This window comes from Perca flavescens, chromosome 8 (assembly GCF_004354835.1).
Source record: "Perca flavescens isolate YP-PL-M2 chromosome 8, PFLA_1.0, whole genome shotgun sequence".
Lineage (NCBI taxonomy): Eukaryota > Metazoa > Chordata > Actinopteri > Perciformes > Percidae > Perca > Perca flavescens.
This window is the reverse complement of record NC_041338.1, coordinates 32,610,903-32,638,444: the sequence shown is the minus strand read 5'-3', so window position 1 is coordinate 32,638,444 and position 27,542 is coordinate 32,610,903. Positions and strand designations below refer to the sequence as shown.

The 27,542-nt window shown below is 41.0% G+C and overlaps 2 protein-coding genes across 2 annotated transcripts in view; both read left to right on the top strand.

The window, feature by feature from the left end:
- The window catches only part of asz1 (ankyrin repeat, SAM and basic leucine zipper domain containing 1), a 31,952-nt gene extending 26,067 nt beyond the window's left edge, over window positions 1–5,885 (top strand). The window contains exons 11-13 of the mRNA XM_028584173.1: window positions 1,370–1,475; window positions 1,968–2,081; window positions 5,467–5,885. Of these exons, the coding sequence (XP_028439974.1) occupies window positions 1,370–1,475; window positions 1,968–2,081; window positions 5,467–5,625 (379 nt within the window). The 3' untranslated portion in view covers window positions 5,626–5,885. The remainder of the gene's footprint in view (window positions 1–1,369; window positions 1,476–1,967; window positions 2,082–5,466) is intronic.
- Window positions 5,886–7,976: 2,091 nt separating this feature from the next.
- Window positions 7,977–25,912, top strand: wnt2 (wingless-type MMTV integration site family member 2). Its single transcript, XM_028585603.1, has 5 exons — window positions 7,977–8,059; window positions 9,104–9,324; window positions 12,723–13,000; window positions 14,041–14,305; window positions 25,707–25,912. Exons 1-5 carry the CDS (start codon window positions 7,977–7,979, stop codon window positions 25,910–25,912), a joined length of 1,053 nt encoding a protein of 350 aa, XP_028441404.1.
- The last annotated feature ends 1,630 nt before the right edge of the window (window positions 25,913–27,542 follow it).

Below are 27,542 nucleotides of genomic sequence, written 5' to 3'. Positions count from 1 at the left end.
GTTGGAGAAGTGACATGATTGAAATATTGCTGGTCTGAATCTGCCAGAGAAAATATGTAAAAGTAAATGTGCATCACTCTCCCCTCAGCAGCTACCATGGAGTAAGGCACTTGCTGGGTGCTGCTGCATGCATACCCAGTTGGCTTTCCCTGGATAAAAAAGTTCAAAACAAAGTGGCACACGTGCATCCCCACATAACATAACGTCCTTTGCATCTACATTCCCTTCAACGATCTTCCCACCAGGGGCCCATCATCACTCTCTTCTCCCTAGATAAACTAACAGCAGGGAGAAGGGAGGTGAGGGTGCAGCACAGGCTGACTGACAGTGTTTACTCGCTCCTCTGACAGAGTGTGAGGAGGGCCGGGACGGCTGGCTGCTCAGTCCCCTCACCAAGGGAAATGTACCATTTAAGATAAGAGCTATCAATATCCCACAGGACCAGGGGATGGAAAGAGAGGTTGATGAATATAAATAACTATCATTTAAGGTGGATGTTTCCAGGGAGGAATGACAGCATGGGGTTAGCATGGGGAGGAGGTGGGGAGAGTGCTTGGCCACCTGCTCAGTTTTCTATAGTTTGCCGAGATGGTCTCCAGGAAAATGCATGGAGAATGTCAACACAAAGTTTGGTCCAAACTATCAATCTGTCTGCCCTGTCACTGTAGCATCTTCAGCAGGCCTTTCCTTGTTTTTTTTTTTTACATGTGGACATCTTCTCAGGGCTCACTTTTCGAAGCTTCGAGAGCATTATCTGTACGCCTAAAAAAGCGTGTGTGACTTGTCAGACGAGCAATGCGTTGCATTCCTGTGCCTCATCACCCTTATTCAGTTATTCAAATTCCAGTGTATTTGCAGACTGAGATTGAAATTAAAATCACAATTTGAAAAACTGTAATTACTGAATTGTTAATCTATCAGTTGCTTAGTATAAGATGTCAGGAAACTATGAAAAATGCCCATCATTAATGGCTCCTTCAAATGACATGTTTTTGACGACACAAACCATCTTAAAACCCAGAGATACTCATTCTACAATCATATAAAACATAAAAAGTTACAAATCTTCACACTTGACAAGCTAGAACCAGAAAATGTTTGGCTTTTTTTCTTCTTATAAATTCCTTCAATGATTGATTAATTATCACAATTGGTGATTCATTTTCTGTTGATCAGCTAAGCGATTAATCGATTAATACTTCCAGCACTGAATAAATGCACATGAAAATCCAGTATGTAGCCATAAATGTAAATTGTAGGCGTGCAAATATTTTCTTAAATACATATAAATATACTGTATATATCTGTTTAATTTATTTTTGTATGTTTTAATCAGACTTTCTCCATAAGTTGCTCTTGTTTTTGTCAGGAGTGAAGATCTGCAGAACTTCCTGATAAGCGTGAGGCAGCAGTGCTGCTACCTGACAGAGACGATTCAGGACGTCATCAGCCGTTTTCCCCGCCAAGCTTCTCAGGTACATGTCTTCTGTCTGCAGCGGTGCACTCATTTAGGCATTACCAGTCGGTTGTTTATACCCTGGCTGCTAGGTCATGCTAGCTTTTTGGCAAAAGAAAGTAAAGAAGAATGTTTATTATATATAAAAGTCCTTATCTTGAATTAAGCTTAAAATGAAGGCATGTTGATTTAATATGGTTACATTGTTTCAGGGGGCACAACATGTAATGTGGAACTTGAACATGTAATGTAGGAATAATTCTTGGAGTGGGTGAAACCGGTAAACTTCATAAAAGCATAACTGATAGTCTAAAATAAACTATATTCGATTGCATATTTGTGCACCTTTAAGTCTGTACTCCAGTGTCCAGTGTTCTTTCCTGTCACCAGACTGGGATGAGAGTGCTCTGTCTGCTTATGTCTTTGTTATTCCCTCTGTCCATCTCGCTTGCCATCCAGCTATATTTATATAACTAGGACTTGGTCTCTGTCTCTCTGGTTCTCCATGTAGCTGGTCTTCTCACTGGACCCGAAGAAAGATGCCCAGGCCATCTGCAACCAGCTGGTGGTCCAGACTAAAGACCTGCAGAAGGAAGTCACCTGCCTCCGCAATCTTCTATGCCAGGTCAACACACACAAGGCCGATTTTTTTATATATATATATATATATATATATATATATATATATATATATATCCAGAAACGCGTAACAAAACATAAACAGATTTCCCTAACATTAGTTATTTGTAGTTATTTATGAGTCCTCACTAAAATAATATGATAATGCGGTTTAAAAATGAACTTGTTTGTTTTATTGTCCCAACAGAACAGAGGAACATCAAAATATATTAAAGTTCTGATAAATAAAATGTATAAAAATACAAACTTAAAGGGTTAAACACGAGTGTTTGCCAACAGGGATTTTGTAGAGCGCCCTCTGGTGGACAAACTATACAACGCCAACACCCATGCCATGGTTGAAGGGTGTTTTGTCCGTTTTTATTTTATTTTTTAAATATTCATTTATCGGCCATTAAAAATGCCGATAGTTTGGAAAATGCCTAATATCGGCCCACCGATATATCGGTCGGGCTCTATGGCGGACCTCATCATTTGTACAAGCACGAGTTGGAAATGCCTTCAAATTGGATTAGTGGCAGGACATTTAGTTGCTGAACAAAAATGTTTGTAATTAATAATAATAACAGTAACAGTAAATACAAAAATGAGAGGTAAATGTAAATGGCAACAAACTAAAAATACAAATAAGTAAAGAAAATGTGAATATGCATAAAAATGCAGCTCGTAAAATATTCATGTACTATAATTTATTTTTGCATCTGTCAACATTGACACTGATACTGATATACTGTATCTGTGATAAGCTGATAGTATTTGTTCTGCTGATTAATATTGGGGATCATAAATCATGCAAGTCAATCTACAATAAATTCCTTTCTTACACTCTTACTGAGAGCTTTCCTCGTACTACTGAGGATTTAAAGCAACAGGAGCAGAACATAGTGTGTATGTTAAATGTTGGTGTATATGAATTTTGGCGAGCTCCAACAGGTATGTGCGGGAGTGCTTGCATGTGTACACCTGTGTGTGTGTGTGTGTGTGTGTGTGTGTGTGTGTGTGTGTGTGTGTGTGTGTGTGTGTGTGTGTGTGTGTGTGTGTGTGTGTGTTTTGCATTTGTATTCCAAGAGGAGAGAGTCGTTCTTGACAGGGCAGAATCCTCACAGCCCATAAGTCAGCACGGCTGTGACATCGACCTGTCAGCACACAGACGATGAGGCGGAGGGATGGGAGGGGGCTGATGGGAAGGCGAGGGTGCGGGGCAAAGGGAAGCAAGGAGAGGACGCAGTTTGGCGGGGTGAGGGAGTTTAAAAGGGGAGAAACAGCAAGGTGGGGGTACGGGGTGGGATAGCACCAGATGGAGGTGTGTGTGTGTGTGTGTGTGTGTGTGTGTGTGTGTGTGTGTGTGTGTGTGTGGGGAATGGGAGGGGGGGATACCGTAGCTTCGTTGTGTCAGACAAGAATCTGATGGCCAATGGAGCCCATTTGGGCCCACTGGCTCCCAGCCCGGGGACCATAAACACACACACACACACACACACACACACACACACACACACACACACACACACACACACACACACACACACACACACACACACACAGAGATAATCTAACCTTATCTATGAGGCTTGTCTCTTGAGACATACAAACACTATCACTACATCTGCTGGAGCTCTCACTACACAAGCTTTTGGTTCTGTTTTTTTATTTGTTTTTTTTCTTGCACTAAAGAAAAACAAGTTAAAACCAGAACTAGTCATTTGAATGGGCATGGTGCTTGTTACTGCCCTCTAGTGTTGACTTTGATAAATGCATGATACCTGGGAAACAAGTGGGGATATGACACCAAATGGGAAAGCCTCCAGCACTGCTTATGGTCATCATAAATACATTTTCACAATAAAGTTGAATGTGTAAACTTGAGTGCCAAAAGACGTGTAGTTAGGAGATGTGAGACACAGGGAGAGTGTGATTTAAGTCAAATTATGTTGTTTTAAAGCTGCACTAATTCATATTTTTATATACTGTAACTTTGGATCACTTAGTGTAATGAGAAACGGGCCCCTCTTAGTGATAACCCCACAAGGAATTATGTATATTATGTTTGCATTCAGTGTTACTTATCCTTGAGGTATCTAACAAATGCATTGCCCTCCTAAGTTTTTGTTTTGTACTTTTTTAAACATTTTGAAACCTGCAGTGTTTACATCCATGTTTACTAACTAGCAGTCTTCTCCTTCTCTGGCTTAGTTGGTGCATTGCTGCGTATCTTGGTGCATCACTGTCAACACATAATCAACACATGGATCAACAATAGAGAAGAATTGAAAAAAAATATATATTGTCTTTTGATTTGGCATCCATATGCTGCATTCATATTCTGTGGGGAAAAATGCATTCCTGGCAGAATATCAGTTTTCAGTTTATTCACACGTCATCATCATATCATAAAAACACAATTTCAGACGGAATAATGATCATATGTAGGACGCGCAAAATGGAGAACCCCAAATAAGCTACTAAAAGCTTTTTAGAGGGGGCCCAATAGCAATAAATATACAACCTAGAATATACGGACACTAAAAAACTAAATTCACAATAGACGCAACACAGACAAATACTACAAAATACAGACGATCCCAGTAAGTATAACACTTAATGAAAATGAATTAATTAGAATATGTTATAAGCAATTTTTCCATCAGATGTTTCTTGAAGATGGAGATAGAATGGGATAATTTCAAGCTTTCATCAAGCTCGTTCCAGAGCTGCGGTTCCCGGTATCCTTGTTGGTGATGTCAGAATTCAGGAAGTTGTAGAAATCTGGGTATATTGCCAAACCGCGTGTTCCTGAGTCACATTTACTGGAAGAAAGCTGAATGTTGAACTCGTTCAAACTTTCTCACATGACAGGGATTTGAGGTGACACTGTGTCACCCTCTGACTTGAGAGTTTTATGAACAGCATTATTCCTCCGTGGCCATGACCCGACTTTTTACTCGGCTGATGAATCCTTAAGGATTTGGCACAGGAAATTTTGGTGAATCAGGTTTGCGAGTCACGCCGTGGTGGTGCGATGGGACCAGACATGCCCTCACCCTCAAAATGAGCTGATCTCTGTTAGATTCCCGCCAAGTACTAATTTAGCTGATATTTCCCACCCATTCGACGTAAACTGCCATAATCCAGACTGGATTAGGTTAAAACGACCCTTCTACTTCCTGCGTGAGGTCACGTTGCCTTAACAGGATTTTGTGTGTGTGTGTGTGTGTGTGTGTGTGTGTGTGTGTGTGTGTGTGTGTGTGTGTGTGTGTGTGTGTGTGTGTGTGTGTGTGTGTGTGTGTGTGTGTGTGTGTGTGTGTGTGTGTGTGTGTGTGTGTGTGTGTGTGTGTGTGTGTGTGTGTGAACCTCTCCTTCTCCTCCCTCAGATGGACGAGGCCGGAGATTGCGTTCAGCTTCCGAAACCTGATTCCCACAGCAATCGGAGGATGCTTTCCCTGACCATAGTCACACTGAGCACGCTCGGAGCCACCGTCCTCTTAATCCTTTACAAAGCTGCCAGTGGGAAGGTTTACCTGCAGATGTAAAGGAGTGTGTGTGTTAAAGAACGGGATGGTTGTGTTAATCAGTAGCTTGATGACCTTATCAGAATATTTTGTTTTTGATAACCGTAGATGATCAATTAGATTATGGAACAACTGATTTGTTTTAGGACAGTGTTTGACAAGATAGCATTTCTATTTTTGCTGCTGTTGTTTTCCACTTTGCTCTGTCTAGTCTTGAGTTTAGTTTTGAATTATGTTTTAAAGGTTTAAAGTGAAAAATAAAGTTTCTTATGAGGAACAATTTCTTGCATACCGGTAGTCATTCTTTCTGTTTTCAGTGCCTACAAAAACAAATTGAACTTGATTTTAAAGTGTAAATTCTGATGCTAATCTCGATTTTTTTTATTTAACCTTTTATTTAACCTTTTATTTATCCAGGTAAACTGTTTGAGAACAACTTCTCATTTACAAACATGACCTGGCTGATAATGACGCACTTTAAAAAGACAAAGGCCTTGAAGTTATATACTTAATGGAATACCACAGCATTTTAGGAAATGCACTTCCCAGAGTTATGTGAGAAGATTGATATCAGCCTCAGGCATGAGACTGATATCAATCTTCTCATCTATCTCTCGGAAAGAAATCCAATAAGCATATTTCCAAAAATGTTGGATAAATGAATGAACTGATTTTTCTTTCTTTTTTATCCAAGTTTTTAAATCTGAGTGCTGTGATGTTGATAAGAATGATATTGTCCTGCCACTGATAATTTTCCCCATCACATAAGATGTTGAAATTTATAGTTAAGGAAACGTTTTTAAATCCAGAAATAGAAACTTGGAAACATCAAATTGTTAAAGATCTTGATTGTCTGTGAGATATCAGCTCAGTCCGTTAAGTGAATTTAGCTCTTAGCCATAACCTGACTTTACATTGATGATGTTACATTGTCTTTCTCTTCATGGAACATGTAGTGGAATACGGTGACCAGCCTTAATGCGATTCGGTAGTAACAAATTACTCCAATTAAATTGGATTTCTATTACAGACTTATTACTTATACTACAGCTGCTGCAACAACAAAGTCGTGTCCAATGGGCTGAGAAGAGCAGAGAGAGCGCTCTAAATCTCTTTGTTGTTTTATGGTTTTCTTCCACGGGGATCATGCGAAAAATCCAATTTGCCCATTAATCTCATCTGGTCATACACCCGGGCCAGATCAAAGATGGAGGAAATAGCGTGTGACAGTCGTACAGATTTCCCCCAAAGACTTCAAAAAGACTGTGATAGATAATCCAATTGAAATGGACACATCACCTTAAGGTGCAGCTTTGGAAGAATCACTGCGTAATTTCTTCGTCCCTTTTTTTAACCATCATTCCTGAGTTATTAGTTGGACTGAGGGATGGTTTGTATAAGGCTGTAAAATAACAATGCGTCATGCTTTGGGGATCAGAAATATTTGGCACATGTGCGTTAGTTGGGTATGGCAATGGGCTCTCTTTTAGTAAATCCAAATTTGTATGCCTTAACGAGCAGGCAAATTACCAAATATATAAGATAAAGATAAATGAATGAATGAGCACAAACTGTATTTAGGAAGCGGGCATGTCATTATGTGATGTGGGTGTATAGTTTGATGGCAAATTATTCACAAAAATACAAAATAAAACGCCACTACTCGGAAGTCCTGAAAATAATATTCTGAAAAGTCATCTGCGTAAAATAAAAGGAACCTGTGTCCTCAAGTCACTATCCTCTATGTAACGTATGCGCAAACGTACAGGGGCATCGTACAAAACCCCGGTCAATCTCAATCATCTGCTGTCCCCTGAATTCAAATCTAAACTGGTTTGTGCGCGTTTGTGTTGACTGGCATTGGCTGAGTGTGCTGGATGAATCCCCCCCTCAGCTGGCTCCGTCCCTAAACGCGACGGTGCCCATCACGGTGAAGAGCCCATCAGCGTGGACCACATCTCAGAGCTGCAGCGGAGCTCCGGTCTGGACGCGGGCCAAGCCTGTCTGGTGTCAAACCAGCCTGAACAGATACTCTCAGACGTCTCATTTTTTTCACCTCATTCCTGAGACGGTACTCTGCCCACCCCTCGTGTAAAGCAATTTAAACCTGATAGCACATCATCTCCACTGAAAATATTTGCTGGACTATTAGACAGTCGCGCAGTTTACTTTTTCCTCATGAGCACTTTACCACTGTGCACAGCCCGAGCCTTTTACGCGCAAAGCTCCGTCCTCCGGCTGTCCGTGATATCTTTTTAATCCAAGCTTGATTTGGAGATTCAACAAGTTCCGATTTCTCTAATGTTTTATAGTTTTCTTTTATCCGTGGAAATGCTCCGTCCAGATCCATAAAGGACCAAAGTTTGTTTAATATGAACTTATTGCCAAGTGGAATATGTTTTTATTTATCTGTAGCAATCTGCTGGCTGACGGCCGAGGTCGATGCGTCCTGGTGGTAAGTACTGTGCATCTTTATTTAAATGCAAAAACCCACGCGCTAAATGCTTGGCTTTTCTCATTAACATGTTTTAACGCGATGCGCAAAATATAGCCTATACGCTCCAAAACTGTTACATGTTTAGATGAATCTGTCTGCAGTGAAATGTGATTTATGTGAAATTATCTCGAGCATGTTTTCCTCCTTTTTGATTATTTAAAAAAAAAAATGTGTAAAATGTTTGAATTTCCTCCAAAACGGTTTCATAACTCCCCTTTTTCCTTTAGTTATTAGACATTTCCCAGAGATTGAGTAATGAAAATCCCCCCAGGGTTTTAATAACTATTCTTTTTTAATACTTAAGTTGAAGACTGAATATTTGGACAGATAAGTTTACAGCATAAAGTCATTCAATATCATTTAATTTCTTTTTATTTGCTGACTTTCTCTTGAATCTTTTATGAATATTTGCAAAGGTTCAAATTCCAAACCTCACACTGCCTGTGATACTGAGCGGCTATTTAGACAGATAATTTTCCTCAATTCTTTTTCTCTTGTTGCTCTGGTCTCTCTTTAATCGGTGAGGGAAATCCCTGCAGCCTGCAAGTGTTCAAATTCCCTGCAAGTCTTTCATCACCTGGTTCTGCAGGTACATGGGAGTGTGGACTTGTTCAAAGTGGTTTCAACACAAGTTTCATAGGAACACACTTCTTTTTTTTTATTTCATTATCTTTTTCTATTTTGGCAGAAGATGGGTGTCTGACTATCCTACAAAGCTTTAACATCTCTTCTGTGCAGGCATATATTGAGTTATTTACACATTTGTTGATAGAATAGATTCATAATTTCCTCTTAATTTCTGTCTTTAAGATCATTGAGAGAAATCAATGACCAAAATGTGTTTTACTGTTACATCCCTCTGCCTGTCCAGAAGTTTTTAAACACTTTTTACCCCCAATTTCAAATTTTTTTAATTTATTTTTTTATTTCTTAATGATTAAAAGGATTTCCGAGACGTATTAAGTGTTTGGCTCTCTATCTGTCTGCTCCTCTGCTCTGCAGGTACATGGGCACCCTGGGTTCCCAGGTGATGTGCGACAACATCCCTGGACTGGTGAACAAGCAGCGCCAGCTGTGCCGCCAGCACCCCAAAGTGATGCAGGCCATCGGGGCCGGGATGAAGGACTGGATCTCAGAGTGCCAGCACCAATTCAGAAACCACCGCTGGAACTGCAACACCACGGCCAGGGACCACAACCTGTTCGGACGCCTGCTGCTACGCAGTGAGTGGAGGGAACGTTAAATCCGGGAGGGGGGAAATTATCTTTCTTTAGCCACATAAACTAAAGGAGGTTTTAAAAATAATTATCCTGGGAAGTGTGGGACAGCTGGGAGAGACTGTCCTTAATCTAGAGGATCCAAAATCAAACCAGGAAGCACCCTGCCTGCTTAAGTGTCCTTGAGCAAGTCACTGAGCCTTAGGTGGACAGGCAAGAGAAAAATGAACGTTTAAACCTGTTGGGGTTTTGAGGGATTAGTAAAACGGGTATTGCATCATTCAGGGCTAATTTTCACTGCAAGTTGTTATGGTTTAGTTACTTCAAATACTTGCTCTCATGTCCATCTTAAATACCTGCCTCACTTTGTCTCCATTAATTATGTGTGTAGACGTTACACTTAAATAAAGGCATTTCAATTATCCTCTATAGTCTCTCTTTAGTGTTTTTGTTGGGAAATTCTAATGATAAGATGCTGTGGTTTACAGGTGTCATCTCTAAATGAATTATAAGTCCAATTTGATCGTTGCTCACCCCCGCAGTAAGTGATATAGGACGAGGTACAGAAAGTAATATTCATGATATGACTTCTAGGGCTGTCGGTGCCTTAAACGCTGCATGACTAGGAATAGAAAGTTAATGGCTTGATTGTCTGCAACGGTATCTGCTGGGTCGGGTTTCCAGGTCATTGTGTGCTGCTGGCACCTTTTTGGAATTGAATCCCTGCATGATTAGCAGCACACTGATCTGTTTGCAGTAACAAACATGTTGCCTTAACTTAACGCTGACAAATCGAAACAATTGGTTGGTTTTCAAAGTGTTGATTTACTGCGACACCGAAGCTTTCTGGGGAAACCGATAGTTCCCTCGCAGATATGTTCTTCTTCTTTTTCCCCCCACAGAGGTTGGATCGCATTCCACACCTTGTCTAACTTTACAATTGTACATTCATCACATTGGTGCAGCCGACTGGTTTCTCTGTCAGTGTGTTCTAGTGTTGGGTGGGTGGGGGGATAACATGCTACTCAGTACTTTGTTGTAGTAGTATGACTTCTGGTAAGCAGATTTAGTGCTTTAAAGATTTATCAGTGGAAGAAAAATCAATGGCAAATGTTTTGATAATTAATTAACCTCTTTAAGTCATTTATCATGATAAAATACTGTACAATTATGATGACAAAACAAGCAATCTGAAGACATCACCGTGGACATTTTTCACTATTTTCTGACATTTTATAGATGACAATTTAAAAAAAAAAGAATCCACAGATGTTTTTCTCCGATAATGACAATAATTAATTGCAGGTTTATACAATTTATTATTTCATTGTCAGTGGTATTAATAACTTGTTAAAAACTAGTTTACATTTGTATGTTTGATTCCGTTTCATCACAGTGATGTTTATGTTTCAGCTACTGTCTCAGTTAGCTAATTACTCTCCACTCAGCTCGTTCAAATGAGAAATGGGAGAAATGTTGACATATTCTAAATAAAAGTAATCCCACCACTTTCAAGATCCACATCAGCTCATTAGCTGTGTTTATCTTCTGTGATCATTTGCAGAAGAAGAGACTTGATTCATTGAACTTTTCAAAGTCAAGAGAAGACACAGTCACATATTGTTTGGGGGTGTGGGGGTGTAAGGGAAAATGGATGTTTTAAAGAGTGTGACGAATGGCTCCTCCTGAGCAGTAATGAGAAACATCAAAGATTTAAATGATTGAGTATTAAGCTTTCTGCCGCTGCCTGTGACAGATGTGAGCTCTGGACAGAAGCATCCTGTCAAATTCGACGTGTCACTGTGCGTCTGAGCAGCTAGAATCAGTCCGTGTCTCCTGTGAGGACGTGTTATAACAAGTCGTAATCTTTTTTTATAGCCAGTGGAGGATCATCAGGACCCGGCGGCCTGATGTTCCTCTCCCATGCCCTGAGATTTAACCTGCGAGGCGGATCCTTCGACTTAGTCCGTTTCATGTCGGGGGCCTCTAATCAGCCGTGTGGTATTCGGACCTCCCAGCCGGGCCCTGGCCGTGTCACACAGCATTATAACGGCACATCGAGGCCCCGTCAGAAGCTCCTTATAGTCAATGTCAGCGGGCTAATTTCAAACAATTACACAGGAGTTTTTTCCTTTCTGGTGTCGTGTTCTCTCAGCGTTCTCCTCATTAACCTCGCTAGGCACACTCAACTTAGCTACTGGATTGGGACACACACACACACACGGAGATCACTGTATGTGTATGCATGTGTTGTAGTCTAAGTCTATTATTGGTAAACTATCTGATCAGAGAATTCGTAAAGAAGTTAAGATTTTAGTCAAGTTTGTTTAGTTAAGAGTGTGTCTTCATTAATATGTCTTGCAATTAAAATAGTCGATCGGCAAAATAATTAACATTTAAAGGTGCAGTAGGTAAGACTTATAAAAACTAACTTTCTGTCATATTTGCTGAAACTGACCCTTTGTTCCAGTAATACTACATAAAGCAGGTAATTAAAAAAAGAAAAAGAAAATCCAGCTCCTCTGGCACCACCTACAGCCTTTAGTGCGATTTGAAAAAAATCCACAGCTCCCTGTTCAGATGCACCAATCAGGGCCAGGGGGGGGGTGTCTAACTGTGTGTCAATTACTGCTCATGCACACGCATTCATTCTCCCTTGTGGGGGGAGGGGCTTAGGAGACCGTTTTGGGCTTTAGCGGAAAGGGGGAGGGACTGAGAAGTTGTCGATGTTCAATTTTTTTTGGCTAAGTCCTGGATCTTCGCAATCCTACCTACAGCACCTTTAAGTACTTGATAGTTGATAGATGCAGCTCTTAATATGTCATACATCCACTTGCTGTCAATGTAATGTGTGTGCCTTTACACACACACACACACACATATTTACCCAGCCTCAGCCTTTGATCTCTGTCAGATCTTTTATCAGTTGCATGTGGAGGGAGATAAGAGTTCTCTGTCAGGGCATTGCTGGTAAACCTTGGCTGTTTATCCAACTTGGAGGTAGATGAAGCGTTTTTATTTCATGCCTCACATGAAATAACAGCTTCCAGCAAGCAACAACAAACACAGGTCATACAGGTAGCAGCGGTGGTTGAAGCATCTCTCTGTTTGTCATGGCTTAATGTTGCCGTTGTTAATGTTGGGAAACGCCAGATCCAAGATCATTAAGAGATAAAACTTTTGTGTTTGATTTGCATCTCACATCAGGGGAGTTTTAATGATGTAGACAAGTGCACCAGTAACTACTGAATTCTTTTTATCCTAAACTTTAGGTTTTTAGTGTTGGGTCAAAGAATATGGTGTCAGCCTCTGACCTCAGTGTGTAGTTAGAATCTTGAGAAGACCTGTCTTTTGTTACAGATGTGTGCCTCCTTGTTCACAGCGTTTCATCCTCTCCCATCCAGGCAGCCGCGAAGTGGCCTTCATGTACGCCATCTCCTCGGCCGGTGTGGTTTACACGCTGGCTCGAGCCTGCAGCCAAGGCGAGCTGGACTCCTGCTCCTGCGATCCCACAAAGAAGGGCTCGTCGCGAGACGCCAAAGGCTCGTTTGACTGGGGCGGCTGCAGTGACCACGTGGAGCACGCCATGCGCTTCAGCCAGGGCTTTGTGGACGCCAAGGAGAAGAAGGAGAGGGACGCCCGGGCGCTCATGAACTTGCACAACAACCGAGCCGGCAGGAAGGTGAGCAGGCAACTGATCATCTGAACACCTGTAGGAATTACTTAAACAATTCAATTGACCAAATGTGTTTTGGAGACGGTATTTTATTCTGAAAAACTAATTTGGTTTCAAGAAGCTGCTGAAGTTTGCAGTTTATCAGCCACTGTGGAAAAAAATCCAAATCCTGAGTTGTTCAAGAATGATAACCGTATAAATCTTTACGTGTTCACATAAAAAAAGTTAAAAGTATGGCAGTATGTTTTCATATAGTTTAATGACTCAAAGATTTTGCCAGAACCTAAACCAGCCTCAAAAAAATCTGTTGGTTGTTCTTTATTTGAAATGGATTATTTCACCTGTATTTAATCTTCAGATGTAATGGTCAACTATATCTTTCAATCTGTATATTGAGAAGGAAAAATAGAAATCCTTTAGTCTCACTGACCTCTAGGGCTGGGTACCGAACGTCGCTACGTTTATGGCACCGGAAAAAATTGAAAAATTATTTATCTTTCGGTGCCAAATTTCGGTTCCAAAAGCATCTGAGCGCGTAAGCGCAAGCTTATGTGTCCGCATATTGACACAGAGCGGAGCTCCGACCACACACACACACACACACACACACACACACACACACACAGACACACACAGACACACACAGACACACACGGAGAGGTGCGGATGGAGTAAACTGTCTGCAATTTTGTTGAAGTCACAGAGAGTCATTTTAAAACACATGGTATCGAAAAAAGTATCGTTAGGAACCGGCATCGAAACTGAGGCATCAAAATCGGCACCGGATCGAAAGATTTTGAACGATGCCCAGCCCTACTGACATCCTAACCAAACTAATCTTTGAACAAAAACTAAGCTACTATGTTGAACTAATGACATTTTTTTTAGAATGAGGAGAAACTGGGTGAAAATCATGATAACTTGCATTATTTGCATTTAACAGTCAGTATGGGAAACTGCTGTTGCGCCTATTGAACTATTTTTGTTACAGTTCATCACTTAAGTATAATACTTCCTGTTCTCTCTCCTTTCCCTCTCCTTGGCAGGCGGTGAAGCGCTTCATGACTCTGGAGTGTAAATGTCACGGCGTCAGCGGGTCGTGCAGCGTTCGGACCTGCTGGCTGGCGATGGCCGACTTCAGACACACCGGTGACCACCTTCGCAAGAGGTATAACGGCGCGGTGCAGGTGGCCGTCAACCAGTACGGAACTGGGTTTACATCCGCGCACACACACTTCAAACGACCAAGCAAGAATGACCTGGTGTACTTGGAGGACTCGCCGGACTACTGCATACGGGACTACGAGTCAGGTAAACACCCACCGAACTTTACAGAACCACAGGATCTCATGAGACAGCTGTGCTGAGTAAAATATTTAGATTACAGTTGTAACTTTAGATGCACTCAACTTTTTAGTAAGCATTGATTAGACGCCTGGATTAATATCGGGTGACATTTGGTGTAAAGGTTATTTAAACAGGACCAAACTACATCTTGAGATATTTATCCATAATTTAAAAAGATATTTTGCTGATTTTAATCCAGCTCTGTGTCATGGTGTTGCGGGCAGTGTGTTGAGAGATGAACAGTGTTTGGCTTCTCTCCATGACGCCAGTGCACAAAGCTCCTCGCGGAGCAGAGCAGTGGAGGTCTGCTGAGATCTGCTGGATGACAGCGTTCATCTAATCACACTGCCCACACGAAGATGACGCAGAGCTGGTTTAAAATCGGCAAAGTATCCCTTTGAGTGCTTTTGAAACGGATTTATGTAATCAAGACGTAAAAAAAAAAAACTTTCCATTTTCCATCCAAATGTATCCCCGTTTTTACTTGTGACATCTTAAATGGCTTTTGTTCTTTTGGTAAAGGTCTGAAATATGAAACATAATTTGGTTTCACCCATGGACTGTATACAAGAAGTGGCCGTAGCCACCATGATGTCACCCATTACTTGGCGGACCACCGTTTTGAAGCCTGGAATTGGTTAGCAAGGTGCATCCGTAATTCACGTTAACATATTCATTGGAATGCAAAATTTGGCCGGCAAAAAAAACTGGCTTCCAACAATTTACCGGAAAAAAAAGAACAGCTGAGTCCTTGACGTGTTTTTTAGTACAACCGGAACCTCTATCCGCTAGATAGCCACGCCCTTAAGCATACCCTGCTTAATCGTCTATTTGACTCTAAATTAAGGATCGACCAATACTGTTTTTTCAAGGCCAATACCGATTATTAATAGTTAATGAAACCGATTATTGATATTTGGAACCAATATGCATTTACAGTGACAATGAACATCTTTAAGTCAAAATTAAGATTTTTGAATGTTACGCACTCCAACACAAAACTTTGTTTAAATGCTTTAAGCAATTATTTAATAACTAAAAAGCTTTCAACATAACACACAGTAAAAGATAGTCAGATAGTGTTGTGGGCAGGACATTAAGTCAGACTCAGTGGTGGATGAAACCGAAACACAGGGACAGACACAGAGCTGTAGCGGAGCCAAAGTAGAACACTTTTTAATTAATGAACTTTATCGGTTATCAGGCAAACAGATAATCTGCAAACTGCCAAAAAACGGCCAGATAATCGGCAAGGGTTTGATAATCGGTCTATCCCTAAATGGGACCATAATTTACCAAATGAACACCTGCTGTATTGAAGAAGACTTGAAACTAGCGATTGAGACCATAAACCCGGAAAATGTTTACTAAGGTATAGAGCTGGGCGATATGGAGAAAATCAAATATCACGATAAGATTATTTTTTTGGGCTTTTCTGCCTTTAATTTTTGACAGGAAAGCTAGGTGTGAAAGGGGAGGGGGGGGAAGACATGCAGGAAATTGTCACAGGTCGGATTCGAACCTATATATATATATATATATGCGCCTGCTCTATCACTGAGCCAAATCGGCCACTATATCACGATACTTTTGACCATTCTTGTGCTTTCACAAAATCCACTTTACTGTAATACAGCCTTTAAAACCAGGAAAAGACAACACTTATGTCATATTACAATATTCAAAATTTAAGACAATATCTATCCTCATATATATCGATAACAATATAATATTGATATATTGCGCAGTCCTACTAAGGAAATAAATCAAATGAGAAGTAGGGTCATTTTCTTATTAACTTATACAATCAGACTTCTTTTTCCAATCAGTGGAGTCGACCCCTGCTGGCCATTAGAAAGAATGCAGGTTTAAGGCACTTGCATTTGCTTAACTTTTCAGACCACTTTTGGAGGTTGCCGCTTGGTTCCACCTGAGATCTCACTTTGCCAAATGAACCAAAATAAACTGAAACACTTCAACAACCATGCTGGTTGGTGTGAACAGATTTGTCATGGGGGTAATCAAATGCTTGATCACAAATGTTTGATTGAATTACAAAAACAAAACCTCCAGCAGGTTAAATGTTTTTGGCATCTCAAACATTTCAGTTACAGAACTGGTTCAAGTATGTTTTTTTAATCATCTTCATTGTTTGTCTTAGAGCTGCAACAATTAGTTGACTAATCGATTAGTCGATTGACAGAAAAATAATCGGCCACTATTTTTATAATCGATTAATTGTGTTGCATAAATGGCAGAAAATGCTGTTTTCAGCCTCTCAAATATGGATATTTCCCATTTTTATATTATATTAAACTGAATATCTTTGGGTTTTGGAACGACAAAACAAGACATTTAAAGACATCACCTTGGATTTTGAGTAACTAGGATGATTATTTTCTGACATTTGACAGACCAAACAATTAATCAATCGAATCGTAGCAGCCCTAGTTTGTCTTGTGCCATATAGGGAGCTGGAAGTTTGCAGTTTAGCATTGAGCTGGTATTTTACATACTCAGCTCGTCTAGTAATTTTAGCGATTCATAGTTTCGAGGCCACTTGAAAACTACTACGTGCTTCTGTTTCATGGGGGAATCAAAACGAGAAGAATTATTTATTGCTCCTGCGGATGTCAATGGATGTTTCTTATGGTTGGTGCCGTTTTTAGGTTCAGTTCGCAATGAATGGCCTTCCGTCATGTCTGCAGTGTGTAAACGGGGATTCATATCAGCAGATTTCTTTAAACAACAAACATATTTTACAGTGTACAAAGCTTGCATTGACTGTTCCTGCAGAGTTTAGGAAGCTACTGTGAAGAAGTAACCCTTTTTTTTGTTGAGCTGTGTTTGTGTCAAATCAAAATTCCAGCGGCTGTTCATTAACTTGATGCTAATCGTGATGTGATAGCTTCCTGTATTTGAAGTGATTAAACTCCTGTGTAGAGAAAGTGGATCATGAAGTGATTGTGCAGCTCCAGTGTCACACTATCTACAGTATCTCATTAGGCGTGAATCATTACAGCTCGAGGGCTGCAAGTTAGTTTTTGCTAAGAATGAAAACTGACTGTGATTTCTGTGGATACTCCTGTATGTTTTTTCTGTTGACTGGTTAAATAAAACACATGAAAGACAGTTTTCATCAGGCCAGAAGAATGTCAAATATCAGAGCCTAGACGCTGGCTTACATACAGATAAGCAGATAAAGAAATGGGTTTCTAAGAGAGTGAAATATGCGTTTGTGTGTGAGGCTTTTAACAGGAGTGTGTGTGTGTCTGTGTGTGTGTGTGTGCGTGCGTGTGTGTGTTGAGGTGTGTGTGTGTTCCAGAGGAGGTGGATGCCTGTCAGGCAGCAGATGATCCGTGGTGATCGGGTGTCGGCCAGTTTAAGACCCATTACACACTTCTGTGGACTGAAACCTTAGAGCACCACAGATCACTATAAATCACCATCACTGGAAACACACACACACACACACACGCCTGAGGGCACGAATGACCAGAGGAGAGAGGCATATTTCGGGGGAAGGTTGGGTCCCGCAATACAATAGTTTACAGTGTAGTAACAACGGCAAAGTGTTGTTAAAGTCGTGTCAAAGTGAGATGCTTCTTAAATGTTTGCATGTAAGGTTTATGTCTTGCTCAACGCACTTAAGTCAGAGGAAACATTGGATGTTGTAGTGAATCAAACCTGGGATTTGTCTGTCATGGACTCCTGTCGGTGTGTGCAGTGTAAGCTATCCGTCACCGTCATGGTCTTTTTAGGCGCTAAGAGAGTTTTATGACCCTAAAATAAGACTCACTTTAACCTGCTGTTTAACATGCTAAGATATTTTCAGAAGCATGGTTTGAATTAAGAGGTCAAGACCGGAGCGTTTCTTTTATTTTTTTTGTCATTGAGCATGGAAGTTAATTCTTGATCTTTGGGAGCTTTCAACTGCATCTCACTGTCTGCTGGTGCGGGCTCAATGTGTCATTGCGTCACTTAAGTTCCACTGTTTTTACTTTTTTAGTTATTTTGATTTTGGATAGTGACGGTTCAGAGACAGATGGGACACATGGAGAGAGCAACAACAGGCCGGAATCAAACTAAGGACATTGCAGCTACACGGGCATCTGAACCCCTAGGCCACCAGGACACCCTTAACTCAATTTGCCGTAAAATTTGCCGTAAAATAATTGAATTTGATTTGTTTGAATTTAATTTGTTTAACTCTAATGTAAGACTTTGATAAACTTTATAGTTGAAACCTTCAATTAGGAGAGAGAGAATGAATCCGTAGCTATTTTTGATAATTTATTAATTGCTAAAGTCTGTTTTTCAAACAAAAATGCCAAACATTCTCTAGTTCCAGCTTTATAATTGGGATGATTTGATGCTTTTATTTTGGAGCTGCAAAGATTAAGCAATTTATCGATTAGTTGGCAACTATTAAAGTAATCGCCAACTATTTTGATAATCGATTAATCGGTTTGAATCATTTCCTATGAGAAAAAAAATGTTTCTCCACTCCTCTGTGACAGTAAACTGAATATCTTTGAGTTGTGGCCAGAACAAGACATTTGAGGACATCATCTTGGGCTTTGGGAAACACTGATCCACATTTTCTGACATTTTATAGACCAAACAACTAATCGATTAATGGGGAAAATAATCAACAGAATAATCGACACTGAAAATAATTGTTAGTTGCAGCCCTAGTTTCTTTGTTTTATGTGATAAACTATATTTTGGGTTTTGGACAAAACAAGATGGCACCTTGATGGCACCTCACCTTGACTTTAAGAAACTGTATTTGTTTTTTGTTGCTATTTTTTGGACATTTTATTGAACGATTAATGATTTAACTGACAAAATAATGTGCAATCATGAGCTGCATCCCCTCTACTGATTGTCTGAACATGGCCTCTCTGGATCACCTAGATCATACTGAAATAATTTCCCCCTGTCACCTCCTGATGGACCTCTGGAGGTCTTAGGGCCCCCTTTTAGGGGAAAAAGTAGAGGCTTCACGGCAGACATAAAGGCGTTATGTGCTGTTTACATGTAAGCAGGGTGAGGTAACCCACACACACACACACCCACACACTCATTCGCCCTGGGCCTCTCATGAGAACTTAACTCACTCCCTCTCTAAAGACCAATTCCTCTGGGACACACAGAGAGAGACAGGCACGTAAACACACTCACAGCCATCACACGTACTGTACATTGAATCATGCTCTCTCTCTCTCTCTCTCTCTCTCTCTCTCTCTCTCTCTCTCTCTCTCTCTCTCTCTCTCTCTCTCTCTCTCTCTCTCTCACGAAGAAAAAGAAAAACATGAAGTCAATCGTTCTTCAAACACACACTTTGAGTTCTTCACGTTTTGTTCTTTCTCCCAACACACACACATACACACACAGACACAGAAAAACCTCTCAAAGACATGCAAACTCACCCTCAATCATTCTGAATAACAAACAGACTGAATCCATTCTCACAGACAGATGGACACACACACACACACACACACACACACACACACACACACACACACACACACACACACACACACACACACACACACAGAGCCCACAGAGATAGTGAGACGGCCCCTCTGTGCCTCTTTAAAGTGTGAAATCAATTTCCCTCGGCCCCGGCAAAGCTCAGGTGCTAAACTCATCTCTCGGCGCCCCCTCATCTTAATTCAATAAGCAGACGCAGGGAGAGCGAAGGCTGTGAGGAAGACTCCGGCCATGATGTCATCCCTCGCATCGCAGCATACCGGTGGATGACGGGCGGGCGCGCTGCCAGAGAAGGGGGGGGGGTGGGGAGCGGCTTCAAGTCATGCCCAGACATATTACCTGGCGAGGGAATGGTGCAGAGACAGTACACATACACACAGAGCGAAGCAGAATGTAAACACGGGCAAATTCCAGAACAATGTTCGAGATGGTACTTGAAGCCAGCGCATAATTTTTTCTAACCCTTTATTTATATAGGAAAAGTCAGTTGAACACACACATGTTGCTCTTCAGTAACACTTGTGCTGCTTCGCAGTCGGACAGTAACAGTCGGCCCCACCGGCACACTGCAGCCACGGGCCTGTGCTGGCTCAACATCTGCACCACAGCAGCTCAGAGGGTTAATCAAGCTTTCACAAGTCAAATTCAAACCTCCTCAGGATTAACTAGAAACGACTGCAGAGTTAGCCGTGTTTTATTTTGTTACGCAGGGCCTCAGCTATTTTCATCATCAGCCAAGTCATTCATTGTTTAATCTATAAAATTATTAAAACCCATCGCATTCTGTCAATGCCCAAGGTGATGTCTTCAAATGTCTTGTTTTGTCCAACCAACAGTCTCAAACCAACAAACGTTCAATTAACAATAATATTTTTGCAAAGAAACTCCCGCACAGTCTAACTTGCAGAGATAAATGTAATAATTGGCAACGTTTTGATACAAGTACTACGTAACGACGCACCTGTCTCATGTTATAGATGTGCGGAAGTCATTTTCTGTTACAATAATAGGTCACACTTTACTTGAAGGTATCTACATAAGAGTGACATGACACTGTCATGAACATGTCATAAACATTATAAACAGTCATAAACGTTTATGACATAACGCTTCTTTTAGTAAGTGTCATTCGGTTTTTGTCATGACAAGTTATGGTTAGAGTTAGAGTTAGTTATGGTTAGAGTTAGGGTTCATGTGACATGGCAGTGTCATGTCACTCTTATGTAGATACCTTCAAGTAAAGTGTTACCCAATAATATTTAAAAGAAGAAGAAAAAAGAAGCAAATGTTTTAATTTGAGAAGCTGGAACCAGTGAATGTTTGCCATGATTATTCTAAACTACTAACTAAAACAATTACGTTATTGTTGTCTTGATGCTTGAGGGCGTTGAGGACACTGAGCGTGTGGTTGGGATGTCCTCTGTTCAGGTCCGGCACCACGTTGCATGTCTTTTCCCATCTCACTTCACTGTGGGTCAGCACTCCGCTGTCTAATAAAGGCAGAAAATGCAATATTGTTCATTTTATGTTGATCAACTAACATGTATGAGGGTTTTAATGAGGTGTGGTCTGATTCTGATGGGGGAGTTTCTTGCAGTCAGCTTTATACAGTACTGTGTGACATAGATACATGCGAAAACTGCGATAATGGTAACAAGGTGTAATAATATAATACAAACTTTCTTCTATGTTTTTATCTAGTCTAGTCTCATGAAGACTGTAGCTACTGCTCAAATTGAACAATTTGAAACACCTCTGAATCAAAGCAATGGAAATTAATAGAACACAAAACAGTGTGCACAACTGAATAATAAAAGTGCTCAAATAACTTAATTTGTGCAACAATTAACCAAACACAATGTTAAATCATATGAACTATGTTTACGGGTAAAAGGGTGTCTCATCTAAATGAGATGCTTGGATTTAGTTTAGTTTTTGATTTTTTCGACAGATACATGAATAACATACTTCAGATTTTGCCTGTTGAAAAATTTTGTGCTCTTGATCCTTGACATCCTAAACAAGTGTCAAAAATATTGTTTCATGTTAGGTTCTGTCAATTTGTGCACATGAATTATTAATGTGAAAACCACAATTTAATAATTCAACAGCAGAAATTAGTTTTTCTTCTCCATGGCACACGCTGGGCTCTGTAGAATCCAAACTATTTTTCTGTGTTTTGATAAATGGGCGTTTGCCAGCCAAGTTGGGTCACTCATCAACACAATGACACGTCGTGAAAGGCCGAGCCCATCTTTACTCTACGAATCACACCGATACATCACAGCCTCTGGCCTCCGGGATAATGTTGTTCGTAATGAGTCACTTTTTGTTGAGACTTAAAGGTGCTGATTCCACTGTTTTATTGTACTTTTGATCAAGGAATGGGTTTGTCTTTAACTCGACATAACAAGGTTGGTTTTTCCCGTGACAGAAGAATAATTATCTGGAAATCTGGACACGATAACCCAAACTGTCTTGTTAAGATCATTAGATTAAAATGTGAGATTCTGATGAACGCCTGTACTCGCAGATGAATAGTTTTCTTATTTATTGTGGGCAAAACCAAACTTGTTTTAGCTAGAAGCCGTTGTCAACATACAGCTCGGTTTTATCCATCCTTTGTCTTTGCTGACTAGTTGGTAGGAGTTTGTAACCTTGTAGGGGTTCTCTGCCTTTTATTTTTGCTTCCCCTTTTTCTCCTGTTAAGTGCTCAGTTAGGGAGCTTAGTATTGTCTTTCTGTTTAATTCTGTAGACCAATTGAGTTTTTATTTTCTAGTTAGGGTCTCCAAGGCCAAAATATTAAACAAAAAGCCCACACTGATAGCTTATTTGCTTCCATTTCTGGTTAGTTGGTTTATCTCTGTTAATAATTACCCTGTAAATAAGTCATTCATTGTTGCACTTAAAGTGTTTCAGCAGACTTTTTCTTGGTGTTTTGGTCTAATTTTTGCAATGGTTTTGGGTAAACTTACTCCTTGTGTTCCCCTAGACCAGGGGTCTTAAACCTTTTTTTAAGCCAAGGACCCCTTAACTAAAAGAGAGACAGAGCAGGGACCCCCTACTACTAATATTGTATAAAATGAAGCTGGATATTAAACTGGGCCTACAATAACAGTTAGGGCAGCCTAAAGCCTTTAAACATACCTTTTTAGCGCATAGAACACTAAGCTATTAAAATAATTGTTTTCATGATTTTATATATATAAATGTGGCACAGTGAATCCTTTGGGATTAACTGTATCTGTGGATGGCTACCTTAGTGACAGCGTTACCTACAGTATAGGCCAGTAAAACTATCATCAGTGGGGATTTTATATTTGCTAATAATATGTTGGATTCATGTAAAGACTTTTTAATTTTTGAAAAAACGTTCAAAAATTAACAATAATTTGGAGCCCCGCCCCCCTAAGGGTCCCGGACCCCATGTTGAAGATCTCTGCCCTAGACATTAAGTAAAGGTCGCAACGGCAAAGTAACGACACGCTGGCACTCCCATAAATAGTCATCATGGTTGCTGCTACGTTACTAGTGCTTTCTGAGACATTCTCTGCTGGCTGTGATGTTGATCATATTTAACATCAACAGATAAAAGTCCCTGAAACATCTCAGTGGAGGACCGATGGCGAGTCAGCAGTTAGTTTACAGTTTATGCTAGATCACGATCACATCAGAATTACATTTTTCATTTTCGTTTACCAATCATCTTCTCAGTTAATCATTTGGTCTATAAAATGTCAGAAAAATACTGAAAATTGCCCATTACAGTTTCTTAGAGTCCAAGGTGACGTCTTCACATTTTCAATTTCTTTGAATGTAAGACTCGGGAAAAGCAGTTAATTCTCACAATTGATAAAATCAGAGCCATCAAAAATGTACTTTGGGATATTCAAAATAGTTGTTTTCATAAACAACAAAAAAAGACGGGTTGGGTTTTGTTTATCAAGGTTCAAAAGTTGAGATAATTCTGATGTGATCACAAGAAAATATTAAAATATCCACAGCTACAGTATGACTATCACAGGCTTCCGTAGTTTATCATAAATGAAAGTTCAGCAGCTGTTCCCTCAGTACAGATACAAACCTGAAATCATAGATACAGTAAGTGTGTTTGTGGAGATAGAGAGTGAGTGTGTGGGCGGCTGGAGAATGAGGGGTAAACACTATCAGTGAGGCCAGTCTGAGGAGATGGATGTCTCCTGTAAAATGAACAGCTGATGAAGAGTGGGAGTGCCGGCTGACGGCTCCTATCATCAATCCCTCATCTCTCCTTCGTCCAACGTTCATCATCTTACTCACCCGCTAACCCCTCCTCACCACCTCTGTCTTATCTGTGCTGCGCTGCCAGCATTATACCGCGCTCCCATTGGCTCTTGATAGCCAATTAAACTATTATGATTGGCCACACTGCGGCTTCTGTACCGCCAAGTCACGTCCTCATTCCACACTAGAGTAACTGTGTTAAAGGGGCACTTATGTCTTAAAGGTCCCATGACATGCTGCTTTTTGGTTGCTTTTATATAGGCCTTAGTGGTCCTCTAATACTGTATCTGAAGTCTCTTTTATATAGACCTTAGTGGTCCCCTAATACTGTATCTGAAGTCTCTTTATATAGACCTTAGTGGTCCCCTAATACTGTATCTGAAGTCTCTTTTATATAGACCTTAGTGGTCCCCTAATACTGTATCTGAAGTCTCTTTTATATAGACCTTAGTGGTCCCCTAATACTGTATCTGAAGTCTCTTTCCCGAAATTCAGCCTTGGTGCAGAATTCCAGCCACTAGAGCCAGTCCCACAATGAGCTTTCCTTAGGATGTGCCATTTCTGTGTCTGTAGCTATTGAGGAGGAGAGAGGGGGGGCAAGGTGGAGGGGGCGGGGGTGTGGCCTTGACCAACTGCTACTTTGCTCGTTTGAAATCCATGATCTCTCTCTCTCTCTCTCTCTCTCTCTCTCTCTCTCTCTCTCTCTCTCTCTCTCTCTCTCTCTCTCTCTCTCTCTCTCTCTCTCTCTCTCTCTCTCTCTCACTCACTCACTCACTCATATGGGTGGGCCAAACTCTCTGGGTGGGCGAACCAGAGAAAGGGGGGGTAACCTTGCTCCTTATGACCTCATAAGGACAAGATTCCTTATTGGTCCATCTGAGCTTTCATTTTCTCAAAGGCAGAGCAGGATACCCAGGGCTCGGTTTACACCTATCACCATTTTTAGCCCCTGGGGGACCATAGGCAGGCTGGGGGAATGCATATTAATGTTAAAAAACCTCAAAGTGAAATTTTCATGCCATGGGACCTTTAAAACCGGAGCAATATCCTGAGCTCCAATTTTCTGGAATACCGGTCCTAGAGGTGTTTTTTAAAGTGATTGTTCGGAGTAATTTCATCCTAGGGTCCTTTGCACCATGAGCTCGAGCCAAACACCCCACTTCTGGTGTACTTACAAACTTTCCAATCCATCGTTTTATGAGTGCATAACCTATATGTACTAGTGTAGACGTTTTGGTATCATTTCGGGCATTATTACTGGGGTCATTTACGAGATACATCACTGGATCCATTAGCCCCTGCGCTAAGCTATTCAGCTGAAAACGCTACTCTACGCTAACTCTCCCAATGTTAGACCCAGGTGAAAAAAGCTTCTGGGGGGGTGTTTGGCTCGAGGTCATGGTGCAAAGGACCCTAGGGTGAGATTACTCCGAACCATCACTTTAAGAACCGCAAAATATTAAAGCTTTTTTTTTGGTGGTTCATTCTCACCTATTTTCAAAATGAACACAGAAGTGTACGAAAGCGCAGATGAATGATAAATGAAAAGCAGATAAAATCCTTAAATCCTCACTGACCTCTCTCTCTCTCTCTCTGCAGGGTCGTTGGGGACGGGGGGGCGGCTCTGTAACCGGACGTCCCGCGGAGTGGACGGCTGCGAGGTGATGTGCTGCGGTCGAGGCTACGACACGTCGCGGGTCAGCCGGACCACCAAGTGCGAGTGCAAGTTCCACTGGTGCTGCGCCGTGCACTGCCGCGACTGCCACCAGCAGGTCGACGTGCACACCTGTAAGGGCCAGACGTGACGCCGCCGCCACGGAACGCTACTGACCCCTCGCATTCAGCCAGCAGTCATACTGGGCCAGCGTGTAGAAACCACTGCTTCTGTACTGGGCTACGGTCATCAAGCTGTAAGTGACAATCAAAAAGGACCTTCTGACTCCACGAGCCTTTTGCTAAGCCCTCAGTGTTTCTGCACCGCACTTCCAAAAGATCACCTGTCAATTAAACCGTAGGTAGTTGGGTTCTCTGTAGGCGGCGCTCTTTTCTTGGTTTAGCCATGTTGTGTTTTTGCTGCTCATGCTCATTACCCAAACAAGGTAACTCTTCGGTCTGCTAGAGCTTCCAGACTCCAGATGATCAGGGCAGAAAATGGGAGCGCTTTCATCAACATGTTATAGATTAAATGACTGACAGTGGTGAGCTGTACATTAACCGGTATTATTATTTTTTTTTTTAAATATATCAATCAACACAAACTAGTTCTTACTGCCAAAAAAACTGGTTTTCAAAGGCTGACTGGCTCAATCAGATCAATCAATCAGTTTTAAAATATTTTGGAGGTACAGTACCGCCCTGAGGACTGAGGAAAAAAAAATACACTGAAAATATATCTTAAGTTATATAATCTATTGTAGTGTTGTCAAATCGCTCAACAGGGAGAGAGGGTTGCGTTGTTCCCTGTGCAGTCTGAGAGTTTTAAGCTTTTTCACCAATTTAATAGAAAAGCAGAATTTAAACACATCATTTTGTGTTTGACAGATGTTTTGATGACTGTATGTATTGTGTGTTGTGCGATTCAGAGCCGGTCTTTTTCTCCCGCATGTTTTCAATTTCATGGTTCAATTTGAACTCCTCGCCAAAGAACATAAATTAGTTTTAGTCATGTCGGGGCTTTTTCTGTCGGGGTCTTCCAACATGGCAGTGTGTCACCCAAAACCACTGGTTATTACTCCCCCAAATGTTCAGGCCTGCAAAAAAACAAGGCGACAGTCCTGGGAAGACGCTCAGTTAAACGGCAACATTTCAAAACTCATTCGGATCTACACAAATCACACATTTTGGAACCAAAAGGCGACGGGTTTGCAGCTGGGTGTTGGTTATGAGGGTTTCTGTTTAGCACTTTGTGGTGAGTGTGATGACATGCACAGTAACAGGACACATTTCTAGTAAACATCTTGTTCAACTGATTTCTACAAATTAAGCTTTGTAAAATACTAAACATTGAAAGTGGCTTTAAACTCTATTATTCTGGAGCCGTAATCAATTGAACAAACTATGTCTTCGGCATTAAGTTAATAATGTATTCTCTTAATCACTTTATGTTTGAGAATTGCATTTTTCCCCACACATTTTGCCCAAGACACTGTTCTCATTTCGTCGAACTTACAAACTCATGTTAACATTTGGAGAGCTCCAGATTCTCCACAAGAGGCCGCTGTTCATTTATAATCCGTCCAGTTACATACGGGCTAGTTCCGCTTTACCAGACCCTCCTCCAAAGCGCGTTGGAGGAGGGTCTGGCTACTACACATTCAGGGATGGGAGGAAAACGTGCTTTATTGGCATTTCTTTAAACCGATCACAATCGTTTTAGGCAGTGCTAAGCACCGGAGAAAAGCTGCGGTGCTGGTGCAAAATAGACTCGGAAGGAAC